The 20342-nt window shown below is 41.5% G+C and overlaps 2 protein-coding genes across 2 annotated transcripts in view; one reads left to right on the top strand and one right to left on the bottom strand.

Moving 5' to 3' along the window:
* The first annotated feature begins 6280 nt into the window (after positions 1 to 6280).
* On the top strand, positions 6281 to 13346 carry prss35 (serine protease 35). The gene is made up of 2 exons (XM_050047592.1): positions 6281 to 6482; positions 10864 to 13346. The coding sequence occupies exon 2, from the start codon at positions 10883 to 10885 to the stop codon at positions 12155 to 12157; it is 1275 nt and encodes a 424-aa protein (XP_049903549.1). The 5' UTR covers positions 6281 to 6482; positions 10864 to 10882; the 3' UTR covers positions 12158 to 13346.
* A 1705-nt stretch (positions 13347 to 15051) lies between these two features.
* The window catches only part of snap91a (synaptosome associated protein 91a), a 70361-nt gene continuing 65070 nt past the window's right edge, over positions 15052 to 20342 (bottom strand). Inside the window, exons 25-29 of the mRNA XM_050047190.1 lie at positions 19975 to 20065; positions 19689 to 19769; positions 19364 to 19498; positions 19187 to 19275; positions 15052 to 17744 (exon numbers count right to left, since the gene is read on the bottom strand). Of these exons, the coding sequence (XP_049903147.1) occupies positions 19195 to 19275; positions 19364 to 19498; positions 19689 to 19769; positions 19975 to 20065 (388 nt within the window). The 3' untranslated portion in view covers positions 15052 to 17744; positions 19187 to 19194. The remainder of the gene's footprint in view (positions 17745 to 19186; positions 19276 to 19363; positions 19499 to 19688; positions 19770 to 19974; positions 20066 to 20342) is intronic.

The raw sequence follows: 20342 nt of genomic DNA on the forward strand, positions 1-20342 counted from the left end.
GTATTCAGAAGAAGAAAGACCACGACTAATTTTACAATTAAGGCCAAATTTCTGCCAGATCTTGTCTCGTTTGATGTCTCATTTGAGGGAGGCCACAACGCCTGAGGAATCGATCAACGATCTGGCTCTTAGATGACTGGTGGGATTTCTAGCAGGTCAAAAATTTTGGTCAGCTGCAGATTTTTGCAGTTCCATGATGCAATTTTCTTCAAAGCTGCCTTCAAAATATCCTTTAAAATCTGTTGTGAGCTGCCAGCAGTAGATCATTGGAACAGTGTGAAACTATTGGCCGGACTGGGTATCCCATCACCCTGCCTGTGCATCCTAATGAGCATGCAAGGCAAACAAAACAGGGACCCATTCATTACAGACTGCTCCATAGAGCTCCAAGAGAAGAATTTTCCAAGTCAACCAGTAGTCATTATTTAGGGCCATTAGTCGACTAGTCGCCGGCATGTTTACGATATTCATTTAATTATTACAGAAAGTCTGAGAAAGAATAGTATCAATGGGTGCGGTTACATGATGGCTTCTCCTTCAGAATGAAATAAATCTGAATGACATCATTTGGAATTAAAGTCTTTCCAGGTAGTTTACATGGGAAAGATTCATTCCGAATGAGGGTTTACACAGGAGATCAGTTTAATCACCTTTTCGTCGCCTGTATTCGGGTCCGCGCAAGGTTTGGGGCAGGGAAGGTTTCTGATTGGATAGGGGGCGCGGCGGATGTTACGTGTTTACATTTACCGGAAGAAAACACTGTAGTCCTCGTTCGGATAACAAGATGCTTGACGACGCCGTTCTTAGTGCCTTTTTCGGGCTTGTTTTGCTTATATTCTTGAAGCAGCAGTATGACAACAACCTTGTTCTGCTAATGCTTCATCTGTTGAGGAGGAGAATCGAAATAGAAGGTCGAAGAAGGCAGATAGAAGACTGTGCTTTGGTGAATGGAAACCGGTGAGTGCAACGAGTCGGACTGCTCTATCTCACCACGTTGCTATGCACGCTATATACGTCATCGCGCCAGAAGGGGTTGCTATGCACGCTATATACGTCATCGCGCCAGAAGGGCAAGGAAACAAGCATGCACAGAAAGACTGGAATGAACTTTAAGAGGAATGAGTGTATACAAGTGCGAGAAATTCTTTCATTCGGAATTAGAAACAGAATATTCCAGCCCCTTACATCGGATTAAATTTTCAATCGCATTGGCCATTTTCATTCTGAATTAGGTGTTTACAAGATCACTTTTAATAGGAATGAACTTTCATTCCGAATGAAAAGGGAATTAAACTGTCCATGTAAACACTCTCGGTAACATTGTTAACACTGTGCTACATTACAGAGAATTACAAAACTGTACTAATGAACCTTCATTAATATAGGCCTGTATTTTATCTACAAGTGCACATCAAACACTGAGCGAGCCACCTGTTAATGACGCTGTCAGCAAAGCAGTAATGATTGTGCTAAGTGGCTAATGGACATGTAGCTACTTACATGCTTCAGATGATACGTCATGTTTGTAGTCGACCAATGAAGATGAGATTACATATCACCTTGGGCTCGTCCTTCACCTTCTCAAAATGATCCCACACTTTAGATTTCCTGTCCGACATGTTATTAACTAGCCTGTGTAATAACCACAGGTACCACCTCTGGTAATTAACGTGACTCCTGCCTGACTGCTGAGCGTGGCCACTTCCTGTGTCTGTCCTTTCAAATTAAATTCCCACATGGTCCAGTCATATAGCTTTTGATTTATTTTGACAAGGCACAGCTCCTAATAGAGTTTCATGTTTGCTTTTTTTCTCTGCAACAAAGCATCCAATTAAATCTTGCTGACTAATGACCTTTCTGGTCCACTAACATTTGATCGACTGTTAGGGGGCAGCCCTAGCGCTACCAGAGTTAGAAAAAAAAAAGTGTGCCTGTAAGTGTCTAAATCTGCAGTTCCTTTAATGGCCACTAGGTGCTGGCTCCATGAGAATTTTGACTCCCAATTCCAAATGCAGAGCTTTTCTCTAAGCATCCAAATTGTGTTATTTTGTTCCACACTATCAGGTCTCAGAGGGGAGCTTGTTTGGTCAAATCAAAATGGTTTGAAGCTATCATGCTCAATTGTGGTGGTTGCATTGTTCGTCCCACCTCTGCTCCTCCCAGCTAGTTGCCTAAATAATTTAGGTATTGTGGCTTCAGTAATTTGACAAAGATGGCGGTGGGTGGTGAACCCAACTTAAGCTTCAAAAAGTCCCCTCAGAAAGTTCTGGGTGATGTCACATGCACAATGTTTTTCCACAGTCTGTGTGGCCTTTTCTACGGTATAACTTAATATGCTGAGCATGAGTATGCAAAAGTCATAGCTAGAGCACTCGGGGAAGCCCTGTATGTTTACAGTCCCTGCAATCTGTTTTCATTGACCAATTTGTCAATCTCACCAAATGTAGGTGTGTTTCATCAACATGCTAAGGCTGAAGGAGAATCAGGACCACACCCAGAGAGAGCAGGAGGGACAGAGGGTTACTCTGACCCATACTGCTCAGAAAACATGAGGCTTTGTAGCTGTATGTGCAATGTACACACGCACATGTGTGTGATCACCACCCACATGGATGAGCATTCATCAAGATCCTTAGCATGCTGGTCAGGTGTGCAGGCCACCCAAGTATTCTCTATCTGTCTATCTTTCTCTCTCTCTCTCTCTCTCTCTCTCTCTCTCTCTCCCTCTCTCTCTCACACACACACGCACTCACACACACACGCTGAATTTAAAGGACAGGTGTTTTACAACCATTTTTTTTAAATCAGTAGAAGTGGTGTGAAGGCCGCTGTAAATCAAAGTGACTGACAGAAGTGATTACCTAAGGATCAGTTTTCAAATCCAAATGACATCCTGTACTCTTCTCATTCCCCCTCGAGCCAGATGTGTATCATCACACTCCCCCCCTCTCTTTTTCTCTCCCTCGTTACACACATATTTTCCGTGCCTTTTCTTGGCTCATTGAGATTTCAACTAGTCATCATGGTATTCTTCCTCTCTCGGCCAGAGGCCCCGCTTTCTTTCCCTGACCTTGCATAATGAAAAGACTAAAAAGAAAAGTTATTTGAGCAGGTCCAACAGTCCATCACGTCTTGTTGCCCTGTGGAAGCAGACAATGCACTTCAAACAGAGGTTGTCAGTGAACATTCAAATCATCCAAAAATCCAAAACCCCTGAGTGCCCCTGAGTATAGTTGGACAGAATGAAAGCAAAGGTAAAAGTTGTCAGATTTCTGTCATGCATATATGCCACGTGCATACATTTTTAGTTCAAATAAACTTTTAAATACTTAGAGATTACGTAACGTGAACCACAGATTCTTTGATGATGATGATATATGTATATGTATGAACAGTATATCCTCTGGGCAGCTATGTAACCATATGATCCACATGAGAATTACAGACTGACTGACTTTGAGTGCATATTACGTGTTTCACTGTTACATATTAATAGTATGCTGCTCAGTCAGCCACTGTACCCAGACGCTTTGCTTGTAACACACCCAAAATGAAGCAGCGTATGCATGTGATCATGTGTAACAGGTTGTCAATGAAGTAATGTACCTAAATACATTACAATTTTGAGGTACTTTTCTGCTCCTGCACTGACAGTAATACCTCAACTCCATTTCAGAGGAAAATATTGTTCTTTTTACTCCATTACATTTATTTAACTGCAGGGATTAGATGTTATTTTGCAGATTATTATTCTGCATACAAACATATGATCACCTGATGCACTGTAATAGATTAAAGTACCCAACAGTATATGAAGTATATTGTCTCCCCCTGGACCAACTGCAACATTATCATCTTGCTGACATGTAGATTCATCAGAAAAACAGTTGAATAATATGATAATTTGACACTCCGAAAAGGGCTGGGCCATTTTGCATACTTTAACTTTTACTACTTTAAGTATATTTAGCTGATGATACTTACTTATTGGAGAACACCACCATTCTTACACATCAAAGCCTGTTTACTGGTGTTGTCTAGAACTGCATGTGTGAAAAAAAAGTTGTGTAAAGCCTTTTATAACTCCAGAGGGAGCTGTCGTGAAGTCTCATAAGCTGCCTCAAGGGATGTCACTTGAGTCAGCATCAGTTTGAGGTGTGGAGTTAGAAAGAAATGAGCTAACCAGACTTCTGTAGCCCGCTGCTCATCTCTGCTTGAGGCTAGTGACTCAAGAATAAATTTGCCTCGACTAGCACAACATACCTGAATGTCTGGCCGAAATGTTGTGGGTAGTGGAGGAGCCAGAGAGTATTTTTATAGTGTAGTATAAGTACTTTTAAGTAAAGGGTGAAGGATGTTAATGCATCTTCCACCACTTTCCTCAAAAAACCTCTGAGATTGTTTAATCTGAATACTTGTTAGAAACCTCAACAGGTTAAATTTTTACAGAAGGCTTGAAGAATAGTGTTTTTTCTTCCAACACATCCTCACTCTGACCTCGTCGCATATTGATGTTTGGTCATGGACTTTCCACATCCACATATGACGTGATAGGTACATTAGCTTGTTGACCTTCTGGGTCGCCATGTCAAGTTCTGCACATTACATGCATTGTCTGATTTCAAAATACATTTCCATTTTCACAGGAAATGTACAGTTTGCATACAGTCTCTTTCACAATAAAAGCACTATGTCAGTACAACCCTACAAATGTATGTTTTTTTTCCCTTAAACAACACTTGCACATGGTTGGGTTTAGGAAAAATGATCAGGCTTTGGCTTGACAATTTTATAGGACATGAACACTGGCCTCCCAGGTGGGGTTCAGCAGTTGCTGGATCCATCCACCACCAGTCCCCCAGCCCTACTTGGTTAACATTCATTTTGTTCTGCTGTGTCTCCTCCTGACAGTGCCGGGCCCCATCAAACATCATCATGCAGACGTGAAAGGATGGCTTTTTTTCCACTGGTGTCTGATGCCAGAAGTTACTGACCAAGTGGCAGTTTTCAACCATGTTTGGAGTGAGACTGGGTTGTTTCTACTTTCCTCTTATTCTCTTCTGACCCACATGTACAGAATCAGATAGATCTTGACACACTGGAGGGGTTCTGGCAGTATTACAGGTTAGTATACAAGATCAGTCTTTGTCTCAACACAACATTTTGAAGGTCTTGGTTAAGTCCATATTTACTCTGTCTTGTATTGGTCTCAGACAAAGAGAGATTTAATTTCAAGACTGGTCAAAACAACAACTGCAGGATATGACCAAACTGCAGCACAAAAAGGAGTGTTGAATATTATGCTGACTTTAGCTGCACATTGTTTGTTTGTATTTGTTTGCTCATAGAAAACAAAGAAACCTGCCCACACATAAAATTCACCTCTGCCTTGCCTTCTGATTATTTTATCAAGACATTTCTCATGGTACACTTGTACAGACACACATTCAGTATATATGGTAATAAAAGAGGTGAATGAAGAGTCTTCATTTGTTTTCTGTTGGTGTTTTTATGGGAATGTGGAGTTTTCTTTGCATGTTTCACATTTTACTGTAAGTATATCGTGTAGTGGGGGACTCACACTGGTCTGGTCTTGTCTTGACTTGGTCTCAACCTGTCAGTCTTGATAATGACTTGGTCTCCATTAAGGTGGTCTTAACTGCAACACTGCCAATAGGTGTAGGGTTTCAGCCACCTGTGGTGTTTTTATGAAACATGGGTTAAGAGGATGAATGTTAAGCCAATAATCCTCTCAAAAACAAAAATCTAAAAACATTAAAAAAAAATACACTTTTATGAAGGCTATGGTCATTGTGAAGAGGCATGTTTATGACAGGTGTAAGGATTTAGTTTGGGTGCATATACTAAAGTATTCAGTGTTTACACTTCACTGGACGTGTAGGATAAAAGTGCTGCAGATGTTGAGGCTCAGACTGGAAACGCCTATGAATCTATTGTAGAGAGCAGTAGAATTAATTCCTCCACAGTCCTCTCAGAGTCCCATTGACTGAGGCGCTCTTCATTTGTCTCTCCTCCCGCCGGCTGGCTGGTGTGCCGCCCGCAGCCTGCTGTACACCGGCACACCACCCCACTGCGCTGCCGCTGAATAGACCACTGACTTCACTCGATTCAGCCTTTAGTTAGATCGCTTGGTCTGGTCCCACCCATATGTGAACAGCTTTTGTCACAAGTGAAAAAGTCCTTTTCAGGGGGTTTTTTTCGCCTCCCCCTCTCCTCCCCCCTCCCTCCATCCCTCCCTCCTCCTCCTCCTCCTCAGCATCAAGTGCAGCCTGAGCAGAGCGTCACGGCTGAGACTTTCTCTCACAAGAAGCAATGAGGAGAAGGGAGCCGTCGCCCTGCTGATACCAGGACGTCTGGGATGCAGTAGCGTTTGTTTTCTAGTGGGATCATATTTGTATATTTCTAGGGAAAACAAACAATACATTGCGGATTTGGCGTATCCAACAATCGGATGCAAGCAGGTAGGAAGCCTTTGTCATTTTGCAGTTAAATGAACAATGGAAATGTGCTCTTTATTTCTCTGTTTTTCAAAAATTATTTCATATTTTTCATGTTTTTTTTAATCGATTTCTTCCCGTTTGGGTTGATGCTTCTTCTCTCTCAGGGTGCACATTTTCACTATTTTGGAAGGATTGAATTGGATTTTATAGCCTAAGTGGTGCACAAAATACCTTATTTATGTCTTTGTTTTGAGACTTTTTGACTGTTATTATTAATATTATTATTATTATCATTATTATTGATTTTAAGACGTTATTTAATCCGCGCATTAAGTCTCTTTATAACTAACAGACACATTGTCCCTCTTTTGTCCACATCCAGTTGCGATGCTGTAACAGATGTGGAATTACAGATGTTTTTCCACAATTCATTGGATATCTTATGTAATGATGTGTTTAATGCATTACAATGCTAATGGTGATTTTTGTTAATTTTGGAATAAGGAAACACAGGGCTTAGATTTTTATCAAACATTTTAAATATTTCCAAATGAGACCTTTTTTGGCACACTTTCTTCTTGTTGGGCACTGACAGTGTCTGGTCCTGTGGTTGTTGTGCCTGAGATGTAGACAGGACAGGTCAAAATGAATGAAACTATCTTTTTTATTAAACGTGGTGTTGAACTAGAGAATAGATGGTGACCCATGCAGTAAGAGATGGACAACTGCGCCATAGCGCCATCCTTTGGTCACTTCGTCTCCTGGGTGCCTCCTGTGACTTCCTCCACTGAGGGATGGAGAGGGCACAGCTTCTTGTTCAGCTGACTGCAGTGGAAAATTGTTCAAATGAGCGCAGTCTGTGACCAGGAGTCATCATGGCAGCATATCAGTTTCCACTCTATGCTGAATAATTGCAGGCTTTTGCCTAGATTTGTGTTATGTCTGAGTCTGGCGGTGGGAGTGTGAAGTTGAACAGAAACTTTAAGGGTCATTTTTGTATTCTCATTTATTGAGACTGTTTTACAGCTCTTGTGGGCTTGTATTTTATTACCGTCTGTTTGGAGCTGGTTAGATGTTGGCCACTGGGTATGTTTTATTGGAAGCTGTGGTTAACTTAATCCAGATAGTCTCCTTTGCAGTGGGACCCAGCTGGATGACAGTGCACTTACTGGCAAACAAAGCTGGAATGAAAAAGGTGTTCTTGGTAGTTTCAACTAAAAAGGGAGATTTGGACAGTGTCTCTGCAGTGGATGATGATGCACTCCTATGGTCCACAGGTGATGCTGTACATTCTCCCTCTCAGCCGCGTCTCCTGGGAGCTTTGCCAAACCAGGCACAGTCTCATTTTCACGCTGCACAAACATCTAATTGAAAGGGAATGTGTCTCTGTGGACCCCCTGGCCAAATTTGGCTGTCCCTCCTAAAGGTTTGTCCTCCAGCTGGATTCCCCAAATGTCAGCCTGTCTGTCACACTCCATTTAACCCCCTCAAACAGCCAGAATGAATGCAATCACTGTGGCTTTTCACTCTGGACTCCTGTTCAGAATTAACTGTTGGATTTGCACTCCTGCTATTCAAAGAACAGCATCCAAATCATTTTGTGTTTGGAATCGCCTGTGTGACCTCATCACCACAGGCACGCTGACGAAACAAAGCTCTCCTACTCTTGTCGTTAAGTGATGGTCTGCTGAATGTATTAAAACTCGCCCAAATTGTAATTTTCTTTATGAGGTTATCAGGACTATTGGCAGCATCACACTCGTACAGTAGAAGCATGAACCAGCAGGCTGTCTGCAGCCCACGTAGCCTCTGTGTTTGATGTCATCTGTATGCATGACAAGGAGTGGAGTGGAGCTAAGGAAACCAGATATGGTCATTACTGAAGGGGAAGGTTAACCATTGTGGCAAACCCCCAAGCCACTGTCTCAGCCCATTCAGAGGATCAGGGTTCATCCTCTCCTCCTCGCTGCCCGCAGCCTCCAGCAACACTCAGAGGACATAAATCTCCTCTCAACCACACAGCTAATGTATCAACACTGGAGAAATGTTTTATATATTATATACAGAGTGCTGTTTCTTTACGTAATGGCACCAGTCCCGTTCTGCAAACTTGAGTGTTTTGAGGAATGCTCTTTAAAACAACTGGACTTTACTGTGCTGCCACAAGCTGCTGAGCTGCTCTAATGATAGTTTACAGCACTGGACCCACTGGATGTCTGTAATATAGAGGGCTGCACTGCCTCCCTGTGGTCATACATGGATCTGTGTTTATATTTTCTGGACATGGAGGCATATTTGATAAAGGATATTCTCAGTTCAAGGAATTCTGAGTTTTCCAACTTTTTGGATGTGTTTGAAATTAATTTAAGATTCCAAACAAGATTGGCTGTTTGTTATAGAGTGCCATTTGTTACCCCCCTACTTAGCAGAGTCGATCAGTAGTTAAACTGATATCACAGAATCACAAAGCTCTGTTGGATATGGATGGTTGCTGAGCTGATAACTTGTATTTTATTGATTAGACAGGAAGGTTTAAACAAGCTGAACTCACTTAGAGACTAAAGTGAGGGATGTCACAAGCAGTATTATATTATTAAGGCATTAAGAAAGGCGATGCAATGACACCAGATCTGTTTGAATGGTGATGTGGTTGCTTATCTTAAAGGCTAAGAGGCTGATGATAGCACCAGGGGGGAAGCAAGGTGATTACCAAAGTGATTACAATTTATCCTGAGAAAAAATTGTGTCAGCCTGGTAAGATCATCCTGATGATGAGAGCTCAACATTCTGTTTCACTTTCTGTATCAGTCTGGACTCGATGCCGCCCCAAACACTTTCAGTGGGAGTACTCACCTTAACAGACAAACTCCTTCAGCCAATCAGTGTGACAAAACACCAGGGAACTTCTTTGTCATCACCAACGGAGCCAGCTGATAAATCAAGCTTTTCTCAAATCCAATTGGAAGAACGGCAAAACTTCTTTTCCTCCAAGAAAATGCAAGTGTGTGCTCTTGCTCTTGTTTAATTGCTGTCGTTGACTCTATTTCTGCCATAACTTAACTTAATGCTGTGTTCACTCTACCCACATTAGAGTTAGTGCTCGTTGCTTTGAGAGCCACCATTACTGTTCTGCAGGCTGCTGCCTGCATTTAACATCAATTACAATGTAGTCCCTGATTGACTGCTTATGTTGTCAACTCTGGTGCGGATCCCTGAATGGCCCCATTTGGATTTTAATTCCTGGAAAGTGTTTGGGGCAGCACCAAGTCTGGACTGATACAAAGGGGAAACAGAATGTTAAGCTAACGTCATCAGGATGGTCTCACCAGGCTAAATGTCTGTAGCAGTGTGCACCATTTCAGCAGTAGGGAGAAATTTTCTTTGAGGGCTTTCTACCAGAAAGAGATCTCTTGGTTAATGTTTGGAAAAAAGTCATAGTTTGGGTTAAAATGAATAGATTTCTATTAGACTGGGCTTTCTTGGAGAAAGCCTATAAGGAAACTTCTACCTTGCGCACCATTAAATGGCAGTCCATCCAATAGTTGCTGAGACATTTTACTCAAAACTAAACATGTTAACCACATGGTGGTCCTTGAGTAAATGTAAGGGGATCACATTATTAGGTTTAGGGTTCATCTTCTAGGAACCATGAATGTCTGTAGCAAATTTAATGGCAATCCAGCTTGTACATATGGAGATACTTCACAGTATCAGTGAAAACTTTGACCTGACTCATCCCTAGATGAAAACTCACTAGTGATTTGGATTAATCCTCTGTGCACCATGAATATCTGTACCAAATGTTATGCTAATCCATCCAATAGCTGTCCAGACATCTCACTAAAAAAGTAAACATCATAAAGGTGTAAGAGGAGAAGTCAGGGGGTCACTTAGGTTGATCATGAAGAAGAAGTTCTAGGGGGTCCCCAGAATTATGAGGAATAGTTTGTTTTCACTATTTAATTCAGTGAGCTCAATGTGAGTAAAAGTCATAAGAGTGACTTTTCTTATCAAAGGTTTCCCTTCCTTTACAGTTTTCTCCTCAAGTGTATTTGACTATTAAAGAATCCTGGTCTTAATCATATCTAACAACCAAAATCAGATAGAGGTCCTTGAAGCAAAATCTTATTAAATGGGAGTCTGTGACCTAATGTGTACCAATTTAGGGGTCCTTCACATATAAAAGGTTGAGAGCCACAATTCTGAGAAACATAAATGTACAATATTTCCTGGTAATCCAGCCAATAGATGTTAAGATATTTAATTCTTGACCAAAGTGGTGGACTGACCAGCCAACTGACATTGCCATTCACACAGCCACACATTGCTAATAGCTCTTTGTATCTTTGCACCTCTATTTCAGAGTGTCCCTAAGTCTTCCTTTCTACTCTTTATATTTCAGAGCCAGGCCCAACTTAACAATGGGCCCCATACCCCTGTGTGTGCTGCTCCCGGTGACGGTGCTGGCTGTGGTGGCGGCTGTAGCTGCTGAGGAGAATGCAATCGATGACGAGTATACCTGGCCACAGTGGAAGGTGCCTCTGGTAAGGAAAAGACGTACTGTGCCTCTAAGCAGCCCAAACTTTTCAGCCCATCCTCCACCAGAGCTGAGTGGGACCTGTGGGATTGAGTGTCAGCGTCGCCTTCCAGCCACCACTCTGGATGACCTGGAGCAGTTCCTGTCCTACGAGACAGTTTATGAGAATGGAACGCGCACGTATACCTCAGTTTCTGTGCAGGGCCTCAATGAGGTGACAGCCTGGTCTGGAAATATCTCGTCTAGCTCTCGCCACAAACGAGAGGTATACGGCACAGATACCCGCTTTACCATCTCTGATAAGCAGTTCTGCACCAAATATCCCTTCTCCACCTCTGTGAAGATCTCCACAGGATGCTCCGGGGTTCTTGTGTCACCTAAACATGTGCTGACCGCTGCCCACTGCATCCATGATGGGAAGGATTATCTAGATGGGGCGCAGAAGCTGCGTGTTGGCGTTCTAAAGGAGAAGTCCAGGCGAGGGAAAGGAGGCAAAGGCAGAGGAGGGCGAGGAAAGGGCAGAAGGAGAAAGGGAGACAAAGATAAAGAGGAAGTGCAGGAAAAGGAAGAGAATGACGGCAAAGGGGAACGTAGAGGAAAAGGAAAAGGTAGAAAGAGCAGGAGTCGGCGAAGTGTGGAATCAGGGCAACCTTCATTTAGGTGGACCGGTGTCAAGAAGACCCAAGTGCCCAAGGGCTGGTTCAAAGGTGTGGCTGACGGACTGGCTGCGGATTATGACTATGCGGTTTTGGAGCTGAAGAGAGCCCCAAAAGTCAAGCACATGGATCTGGGTGTTATCCCCTCTGTCAAGAAGCTTCCTGCTGGGAGGATCCACTTCTCTGGCTTTGACGATGACCGTCCTGGCAACCTGGTGTACCGGTTCTGCTCCGTCTCTGAGGAGTCCAATGATTTGTTGTACCAGTACTGCGATGCCAAACCAGGCTCCAGTGGCTCTGGGATCTACATCCGCCTCAAAGAGCCAGGAAAGAAGAAGTGGACGAGGAAGATCATTGGGGTTTTCTCTGGTCACCAGTGGGTGGATGTAAACGGAAACGGGATGCAGCAGGATTACAACGTGGCAGTGCGGATAACGCCTCTCAAATATGCCCAGATCTGCTACTGGGTCCACGGGGACTCAAGTGAGTGCCAGGTAGCTTAAGACAACACAGGACCCCCCCTTAACCACCACCCCTCTCCAATCCCTCAGACCCACCTCTATACAAGGGACACCCCACCTCTCATCACCAACCAGGGGCCCAACGACTGCCTCTTGTCCTCCTGCCTCCCTGTTACCTCCTGTGCCTCCCAGTGACTCCTGCTACACTGACCTACACACACACAGCCATACAGACTCAGTGTTGACAACAGAAACTCGTCAGCGCTTCAAGAGAACTGTGGCTCTTAAGCTTTTCTAATTTATTTGATAAGAAAAAACAACTGAGAAAAAATATGTATTGTATGTTTTTACAGATCATTCAGATCTGCAGTTTTGCTTTCTGTTTTGACTCTTTCTTTTTAAAGATTCGACATTTTTGGATACAGTGTTGGAAAGCATGTATATCTAAATGTTTGTGAGCAAAGCCCCTGGTACATTTGTCTAATATTCCAACTAGGCTTTGTATGGAGACAGTTGCATTTTCGAGAGTTCTCCACCACTGTAAAGCCAAGTGTGTGCATTGGCTTGGACAAAAGACCCAGAAGAAATTAATGTAACTTCTGTTTTACAAATGAACTTCATAGAGATATTGAGATAACTTTTTATAAACATTTTAACTGAAGAAGCTGGTGTTTTGCATTGTGTATATCTAGAACCTTTTTTACAACTACCTTTTTAAAAAGACTGTTCATCTGTCTAAATAGAGAAAGGGTCCTAATGGACCCTGGATAGATTTTATATTTTCTGATTTGTGAGTCACACTATCTTTCCTCTGTTCTTGCAACGCAGTGAAATGTGGTTTCATTGTTGTGCACATAAATATATCGGTGCTTATCCAGAAGACGTGGTGCTAATTTATGGAACTGTTAACTTTTTATTGAGGGAGGGGAGACTTCTCAGAATATATTTTGATAGCCTAGTACTGTAACTATGTATTTTATGTAAGGCTACAAATTTGGGTTGTGTTAAGATGGGACTTAACCATTTAATGATTTACTTGAGCTGTTGAGATTTTTCTAATTCTAAGGGTTAAATGAGATTACAAGGACAATATTGTTGTATAATAACAAATTTAAATCTGGGATGTGATATTTTTTTATTTTCCATGTTGTTTTTGTTCCAAAAAGTCTTTTTGAATACCAAATGCCTGAGATTAATGATGCAGATTGAAGACTACCAACCATTAAACCAAGATTGCTACTTGTGTGTGTGCGTTTGTGAAAATACAAAAACATTTTTAATGTTACACACTGGTTTGTGGAAGATTGTTATCATGAGACCACCACCGATAAGAGTTCCTGCATCATTTAATTAACTGTTTAAAAATATTCTATTTCAACAACAGCTTAATGCATCACCATAAATCAAACCACTGATCAGCATAGCTGGATTATTTTGCAAAAGGACTCCAGGGCAAAAGTTTGTTGTTTGGCCCCTTTTGACACCCCTAACCTTTGACCTGTGTGGCATTATGATGCACTTAAAAAATATTTTCTATATTAACGATAGATCAAATGACTAAGTATGTGTAATGTGAAAGATGCTGCGCACAGTATTGAACTCACAGAGACTAACCATCCAATTTTGCATTTCCTTTCAGCTCTTCTCCTGAGGGGTGGAGATGTTATAAACATTTGGGGCTCAGCCCCAAAACAAGGGGGGTCCAGGGGCCATTACAGCAGCTATGTGCACTATTTTTCAAGTCAATTGAGATAATAGAATACTTAAAAGTCTGTATATCATTTGGGCCAAAACATGATAGCTGCCAAGGGAAAAATCCTGTAGAGCCTGCATCATATCTTGTATCTGATTGTTCTCCAAATGTCTGCATCATTCTGAAACCATGGCATGACAGATGTTGATGATGACTAATTTTGATAGGGTGGGAATTGGGCGTAAACAGCATTACTAATCTTAAACCCTATTTCTGTTATTCTATGCTGGATTAGATTTCACAGAATGAATGTTTAGCGGGCAAATCTGCTACATTTGAATCCATGCCTTAATAATCTGGGCTGCTCTATTACAAATCAAGAATCCCCAACTATGCCAAGTATCTGCCAATACTCTGAATTAAGTATCATGCCAACAGAAGACCATTAACTCTAATATATAAAATTTCTTTAGGGAGAAGTATAGATTTGGGGCTTTTGAGAAAACTTTCACGGCTGGAGCCCCGGAGGCCACCCACTGCTTCCCCCATCCCTGTCCTCAGCTTATTGTTTTGGTTTTCTGACCCACATCTTTAATGTTTGGGTTCACTCCCACTACTCTCATCAGCATCATTTTCAACTGCAGGCTGTTTTCAGTTAAACAAAAAAGTTCTAGTAAATCCACTGTACGCTACCTGGCCAGTACCAGAGTGCAAACAAAGTTGGCAGCTAGCTGGTGAACATAGTGGAGCATTTAGCGGCTAAAGAGTAAATATTGGACTTCTACACAGCAAGTAAGTAAAATCAACTTTAAAAATAGGTAAATGTGTACAGGTTGTTGCTCGGCCTGTAGTCCACACACAGCATTTTTCTCTTTTTTTAAGGTAATGTTTTGATCTGCAAGATCCTCCTTAGGCGGGTATGAAAGAGAAAACAAGAATGTCTTCTAGAAGAAATTAGAGCAGGAAATGCAATTTTTCTTCCACACCTGCCCGAGGAAGCTCTTGCATACTGAATCAGTGCCTTATAAAAGAGAAAAAATGTCTAAAGAAAAAAAAACATACTTCGTCACACACCCAGACCCAGAAAGCTACTAGTGCACCTATGCTGGTTTTCTGTGGTAATTCATTTTGATCTTTTGAGTTAGCACAACTGTTTTGGGGGGAATTTGTATCAATAAATAAAATGAGACATGAATAAATTGAAGTGTAGAAACTAGATTTTCATACAGAGCTCTCCTATAGGTAAAATATCAGATCTGCATTAGTCTGTTTTGTACTTCAGTGGTGCAAATTCCCTAACAAATGTGTAATTTGTACCAAAAAACCAAATGACACACGATGCACATGGGGCCTCTGAGGGTCTGGGGGGACAGAGCATTTGTCCACTTTACCAAGTTAGAAACAGGACTTGAAAAGAGGCTACTGTTGAGGTTATGGACACAAATTCACAACATGGACATTTCTATTATCTTCATGGTATAGAAGAAAAGAAATCCTTCATGGGCAGTTCAGTCCGTCATTGAATTTATTGCACCTCAAAGGGCTTACATGCACTGGGGAGGGCCATAGTAAATAAAATAAATTTACAACTAAACAAAAATACAACTTTAATAATTCAGTCATGAAAAATGTTAATAATCTCCCATTATTCTCTCTGAATCATATCAGATTCTCACCACCAGTCACTTATTCAGTCCACTGAAAAGACAACACACAGAGTAAGTGTTACATCAGTCTGATTTACAGCACAGGACTGGGACCTCTGGTGTTACACAGCTGTCCAAACGCACATCAACATTTTGATTCCATTGTAAGTCTGCAGGAACAGAGGTGCTTTGTGTTAAGATGCTTTTGGGGACAAGATCATGGTTAGGCTGACAGCGGCCTCCTGTGGATTTCCACACTGTGCACATCACTAACAATAAGTACTGTTCAGCTGACAATGAGCCGCAGGTCAGCAATGATCAAATCAACATCTTAAGCAAAGGTTGTTCAGAGAGCAGTCAAATGTGATTTATTTGTTTTGTTTGTCTGCATTTTCAGGTGACCTTTATTAATTTTCTGTAATTTTAATATTGCCATAGCAGCAGTGCAGGCACACACACTTTCATTTTATTCAACAGCACAGAGTGCAACAGGTAAGTGACACGGAACTTAAAGGTACCCTGTGGAGTTTTTTTTATCGCTAGTAGCCCTATTAAGCAATATTTTGATAACCAGGCCCCCCATTTTGTATGTAAACGACTTGGGTTTTAAAGTTTTTGAAATAAAGAAGCCTTCTAAAATAGTGCTGTCATGATACTGGAAATTCTAACTTCAATACAACGCCTTGGAAAGTATTGATATTTGATACCATTTTTGATACAATGGGGAATTGACTAAAGGGCATAAAATTGAATTTTTTCTTAAAAAATAAATACAACAAGGCTATACCATGATAACAACAACTTTCTTTCTTGGTTAGTTGCAGAGAACAGCAGAATAACTGTAGTAAACATTAACAACAAGAGAGAATGAAAAAGAGCAGCTGTTACTGGTGTATCGATACTGTGGATAACGTATTGAAATAACTTAAATATTCAGAATCAATATGTATCGAAAAATCACTGTTTCAGAATTTTATGACGAAGAAAATCCCTACAGATTAAGGCCAAAGCTTATTTGGTGGGAAACAATGGGTGTAAACTGAACTCAATAGGGCACCTTTAAAATCTTACTGATTCTGACTTTTTTGAAGTGTCCTTCCTGCTGGATAAACATGCGAGTTGTCTGGTATCCTTTGAAATCCTTTGTCTTGCTTTGATCTGTCTGAACACAGAGTTTGGTACTGCAATGTAATATCTTACTCTAAATACAAAAACAATCATACCGATAATGAAAGCACAGGCAACAGATATATCCACATGGGTCGTGTCAAAACCGCAGCTAGAAACATGTACAGTTATATTGAGAGACAGTTTGAGTTTATTTTTGTGACTGAAGGTAACTGAAGCATTTTCTGTGGAAGTAGGTTGTAAGATATGTTCTTTCATAGCAATGCCAGCAAATATCGACAGCCGCCTGGAGGATTATTCTAACAGAAACAGAACATATAAATAACATTGGACAAAAAGACAAATAAAGAAACATAGAAAAATAAGCCACGAGTAAAAAAAGAAACAAACAAAAAGGATCACTTGCTGGTCTGGTATGATTCAGAAGCCCATGGAAGTTGTTTCTTCATATACAGTATATTAATCATATAGCGGTATTCATATTTGTTTCCAAATACTTTCAAAAGATGACGGGAAATAGAAGGTTACTCACACGACTTCTTACAATTTCATGTCAGAGTCACATTTATATTTCTCTTCAACAGACATACAGAATAGAGACGTAATCCTCGCCAGAGAAATCTATGTACATCAACGAGGACCCTTCTGTAAACAACACACAACATGGTTCTCCAAAAATCTACCGGGGCTTTGTTTACCACTCTCATCCAATCAGAGTGGAGCAAAGAAGAGCTCCTCCCCCTTTGTAAGGAGGCGGGGACAAATATGGGATGGTGGGTGGGGCTTAGGACACCAAAGCACATCCATCATTCAACTCAACACTAGAAAGAAATCTAAACACATACGCCTTCACTTTCTTTCACTTACTTCTGTGGACTTGTTTGTCAGGGTTTTGAGTGATTTTGTTTAGACAAAAGATTAGTACATCTACATAAGCACACGCTTGTTTTTTTTTTCTCTTTTTTTCATATATATATTTATATATAATCCGCTATGGTTCACTTTCACAGTTTGTGCTACGACATCACACAGGAGAAGGGTGGGGTGTTGATGGGCGGGATGGAGATAAGAGGCTCTTATAAGGTTGAGTAGCTGAACATCCTGAGATGTTGACAGACACCAGGTAAAAGGTGAGAGGGCCCTGCTCCAGAGAAGAAAGCAGCTGGAAGACAGGAAATAGAGAACATTTCAACATCAGTCAAGTAGTTCTTGTGGTTATCATTTTAAATAGTGCAAAGCAGCACTAGTAGGTAGCCAATAATCTATTGAAATCTAAATAATTCTGAGAATATTCATTTTAAACATTCCACTTGAATGCAAAGTGCACCATCTTAGACCGGGCACAATGGGACGCATAGTGCAGCTCAACTGTCACTGCTAGTTTCAGACCGGTGCAGTTGTCATTTTCACAACCAGTGCCCACACTGTGTAAATACTTGCACTCATCTGTGGGCCAGTGGGCATGTGGCTCTTAAAATAAGGTGTATTCAGATGCATTGGTAGCATATTGTTATTTTGAGGCAGCAGAAAGTGATTGCACCCTTGACCAACAAAAACTTGGTCTAAAGTCAGAATGATTTTCAGAAGCTAAAAGTTTAGTTTTGTTTCCTCTCTAAAGTTTATAACTACAGTTTTTAAATTGCTGCTTAAATGTCCCACAATATTTGCTGCAGTGACATTACTGCTCCTACTGCATTACTCTCAGCAGAAAACCACTCGCTTTTCCAATTTGCCAAATCCGCCATGTAAATAGCACTGCGCCAGGTGCAGGTGCACCTGGCTTTTAAAGGGAAAGAGAGATGACATATTGATCGGTTGGATAAATGTTACGTCCAAAACCCACCTGTCATTATGGGACTAAATACGAACACTTTGCCCCTTGCGCCTTACTTTGAGCCCAGATTATGCGCCATATAAGTAGTAAAAGTGGAGTTGGACATGCCCTAAATGCACTCATGCCATGTACATACAGTAAGACCATTTGCTATAGATCAAATGGGCCCGAAGTGTGTAACAAGGTGCACTTTGTAAAAATTACTGAACTTAATTTTTGTGTAATTGAAAGGGTAGCCAGCTGTAATAACCAAGATTATATTTTAAAAAGGACATTGAGAAGTGAGGAGCTTATACTTATTCACTATTTCATGCTATTTGACAGAGCAGTGCAGATGGTATAAATTTGTTAAAATCAGAAAAAAGTTGGAAACATGGATCACCAGCTTCATCTGCAGGTGCTGTACCTGGTAGCAGAGTAGACGTAATTGAGAGCAACAGAGGTTATCAGTGTTTTCCAACACTCAAAAAGCACTCCACTTTCCTTCGCAGAGGCACTGTTATATTAAGAAATATTGACTAATCTATGTTGAAGTCATTTCTCAACTCTGCAAACAAATTCTTAGGATTTGGAAACAAGTATCTCTGTAATTTAAACATTGTAGTGGTGCACGAGCCATGTGAACCCTCTGTCCACCAAAGGTATGTTATTTTAGCTCCCATATGGCAGCTAGTGATGTATCAACCACCACAAAGTGAATGTGTCAAAGTCTTTCAGAAGCTGTGACATGCTGTACTGAATATACTAAAAGTACTGCTCTGAGCTCCCACCTGGGGCGTTATAAGAAGTCTTTGAGGTCGAGTTCTGCCAAAGGGTCCTTGGGTTTCTTGGGGCTCTGGCTCGCAGGTCCTGTAGGAAGCTGGGAAAATAGGGGAAAAATGTGATGCATTAAAAACTGGTTTGTGTATGTATAGACACTGTGAGGTTCACTATGTGTGGTTTGTTACCGGTGCTCCTGGTGCAGCGGCTCCGGGTGCAGCTCCAGCCACCCCTGTGAAGGGAGGTCTCATCATGGGCTGTCCCATCATAGGCTGCCCCATCAAGGGTTGCATCATGGGAGCTCCAGGTCCTCCTGCAGGAGGCTGGTAGGACGGGAACAACACGGTAGACTGAGACTTTTAAGGAATAACCGGATTAATCATCACCTGCTTTCAAAATGATCTAGATAGTATGTATGTGTTAACTGTGACAAGGGTTACCCTGCTAACTCAAAAGCTGATAATGGTTCACGGTTAAAATTTAGATAATTTTCTATACAAGAAAAAAGCTCACTATGCCAAAGCCGGGCTGTGCGCTCATCGGTGGCACCATGGCTGCTACAGGTGCCCCAGGTGCTCCAGGGGCGGCACCAGCCTAGAGAGACAGGAAGAACAGGGTGCATCAAATGGTGACAACAGTAAACAACATTTTTTTTCTTTTGTCATGTTTATCTTTGTTGTTTGTCACGTCATGAGACTGTGGCAGTAGGCACAGCCCCAAACTCAGTTTGCAGCAAAAGTGCTCATTGGATAGAGTGTGATAGCATGGTGAGGGGCTGCTTTGTCCTTGCTGTTCTTACCATGGGGGCTCCCGGTGTAGCCCAGCTTGTGGGGGCTACATGTGGCATCCAGTTGGCGCCTCCTGTCAGCTTCTTCTCACTCTGTGGGTCCCTAAAGGAAATCAAACACAGGACACACCTCAGCCTCTGTGCCACTTGTCCTATCATACTACTAATGATTGGAGTGGTGACTGCAGACACGGGTTTCCCCACACTCAATTATCAACCTATAATTTAATAAAACCAAACCCCAAAAATGAGCTCAAAACAAAGTACTGGTTAGATACAACTATAAGTCAACAGCGCATATGACAAAATCTGGTGTAACAAGGTCAAAAATCAATTGAGGACATGGTGTTTAAAGGGACCCTGATCAGCTGTGAGAATTG

This window comes from Epinephelus moara, chromosome 6 (assembly GCF_006386435.1).
Source record: "Epinephelus moara isolate mb chromosome 6, YSFRI_EMoa_1.0, whole genome shotgun sequence".
Lineage (NCBI taxonomy): Eukaryota > Metazoa > Chordata > Actinopteri > Perciformes > Serranidae > Epinephelus > Epinephelus moara.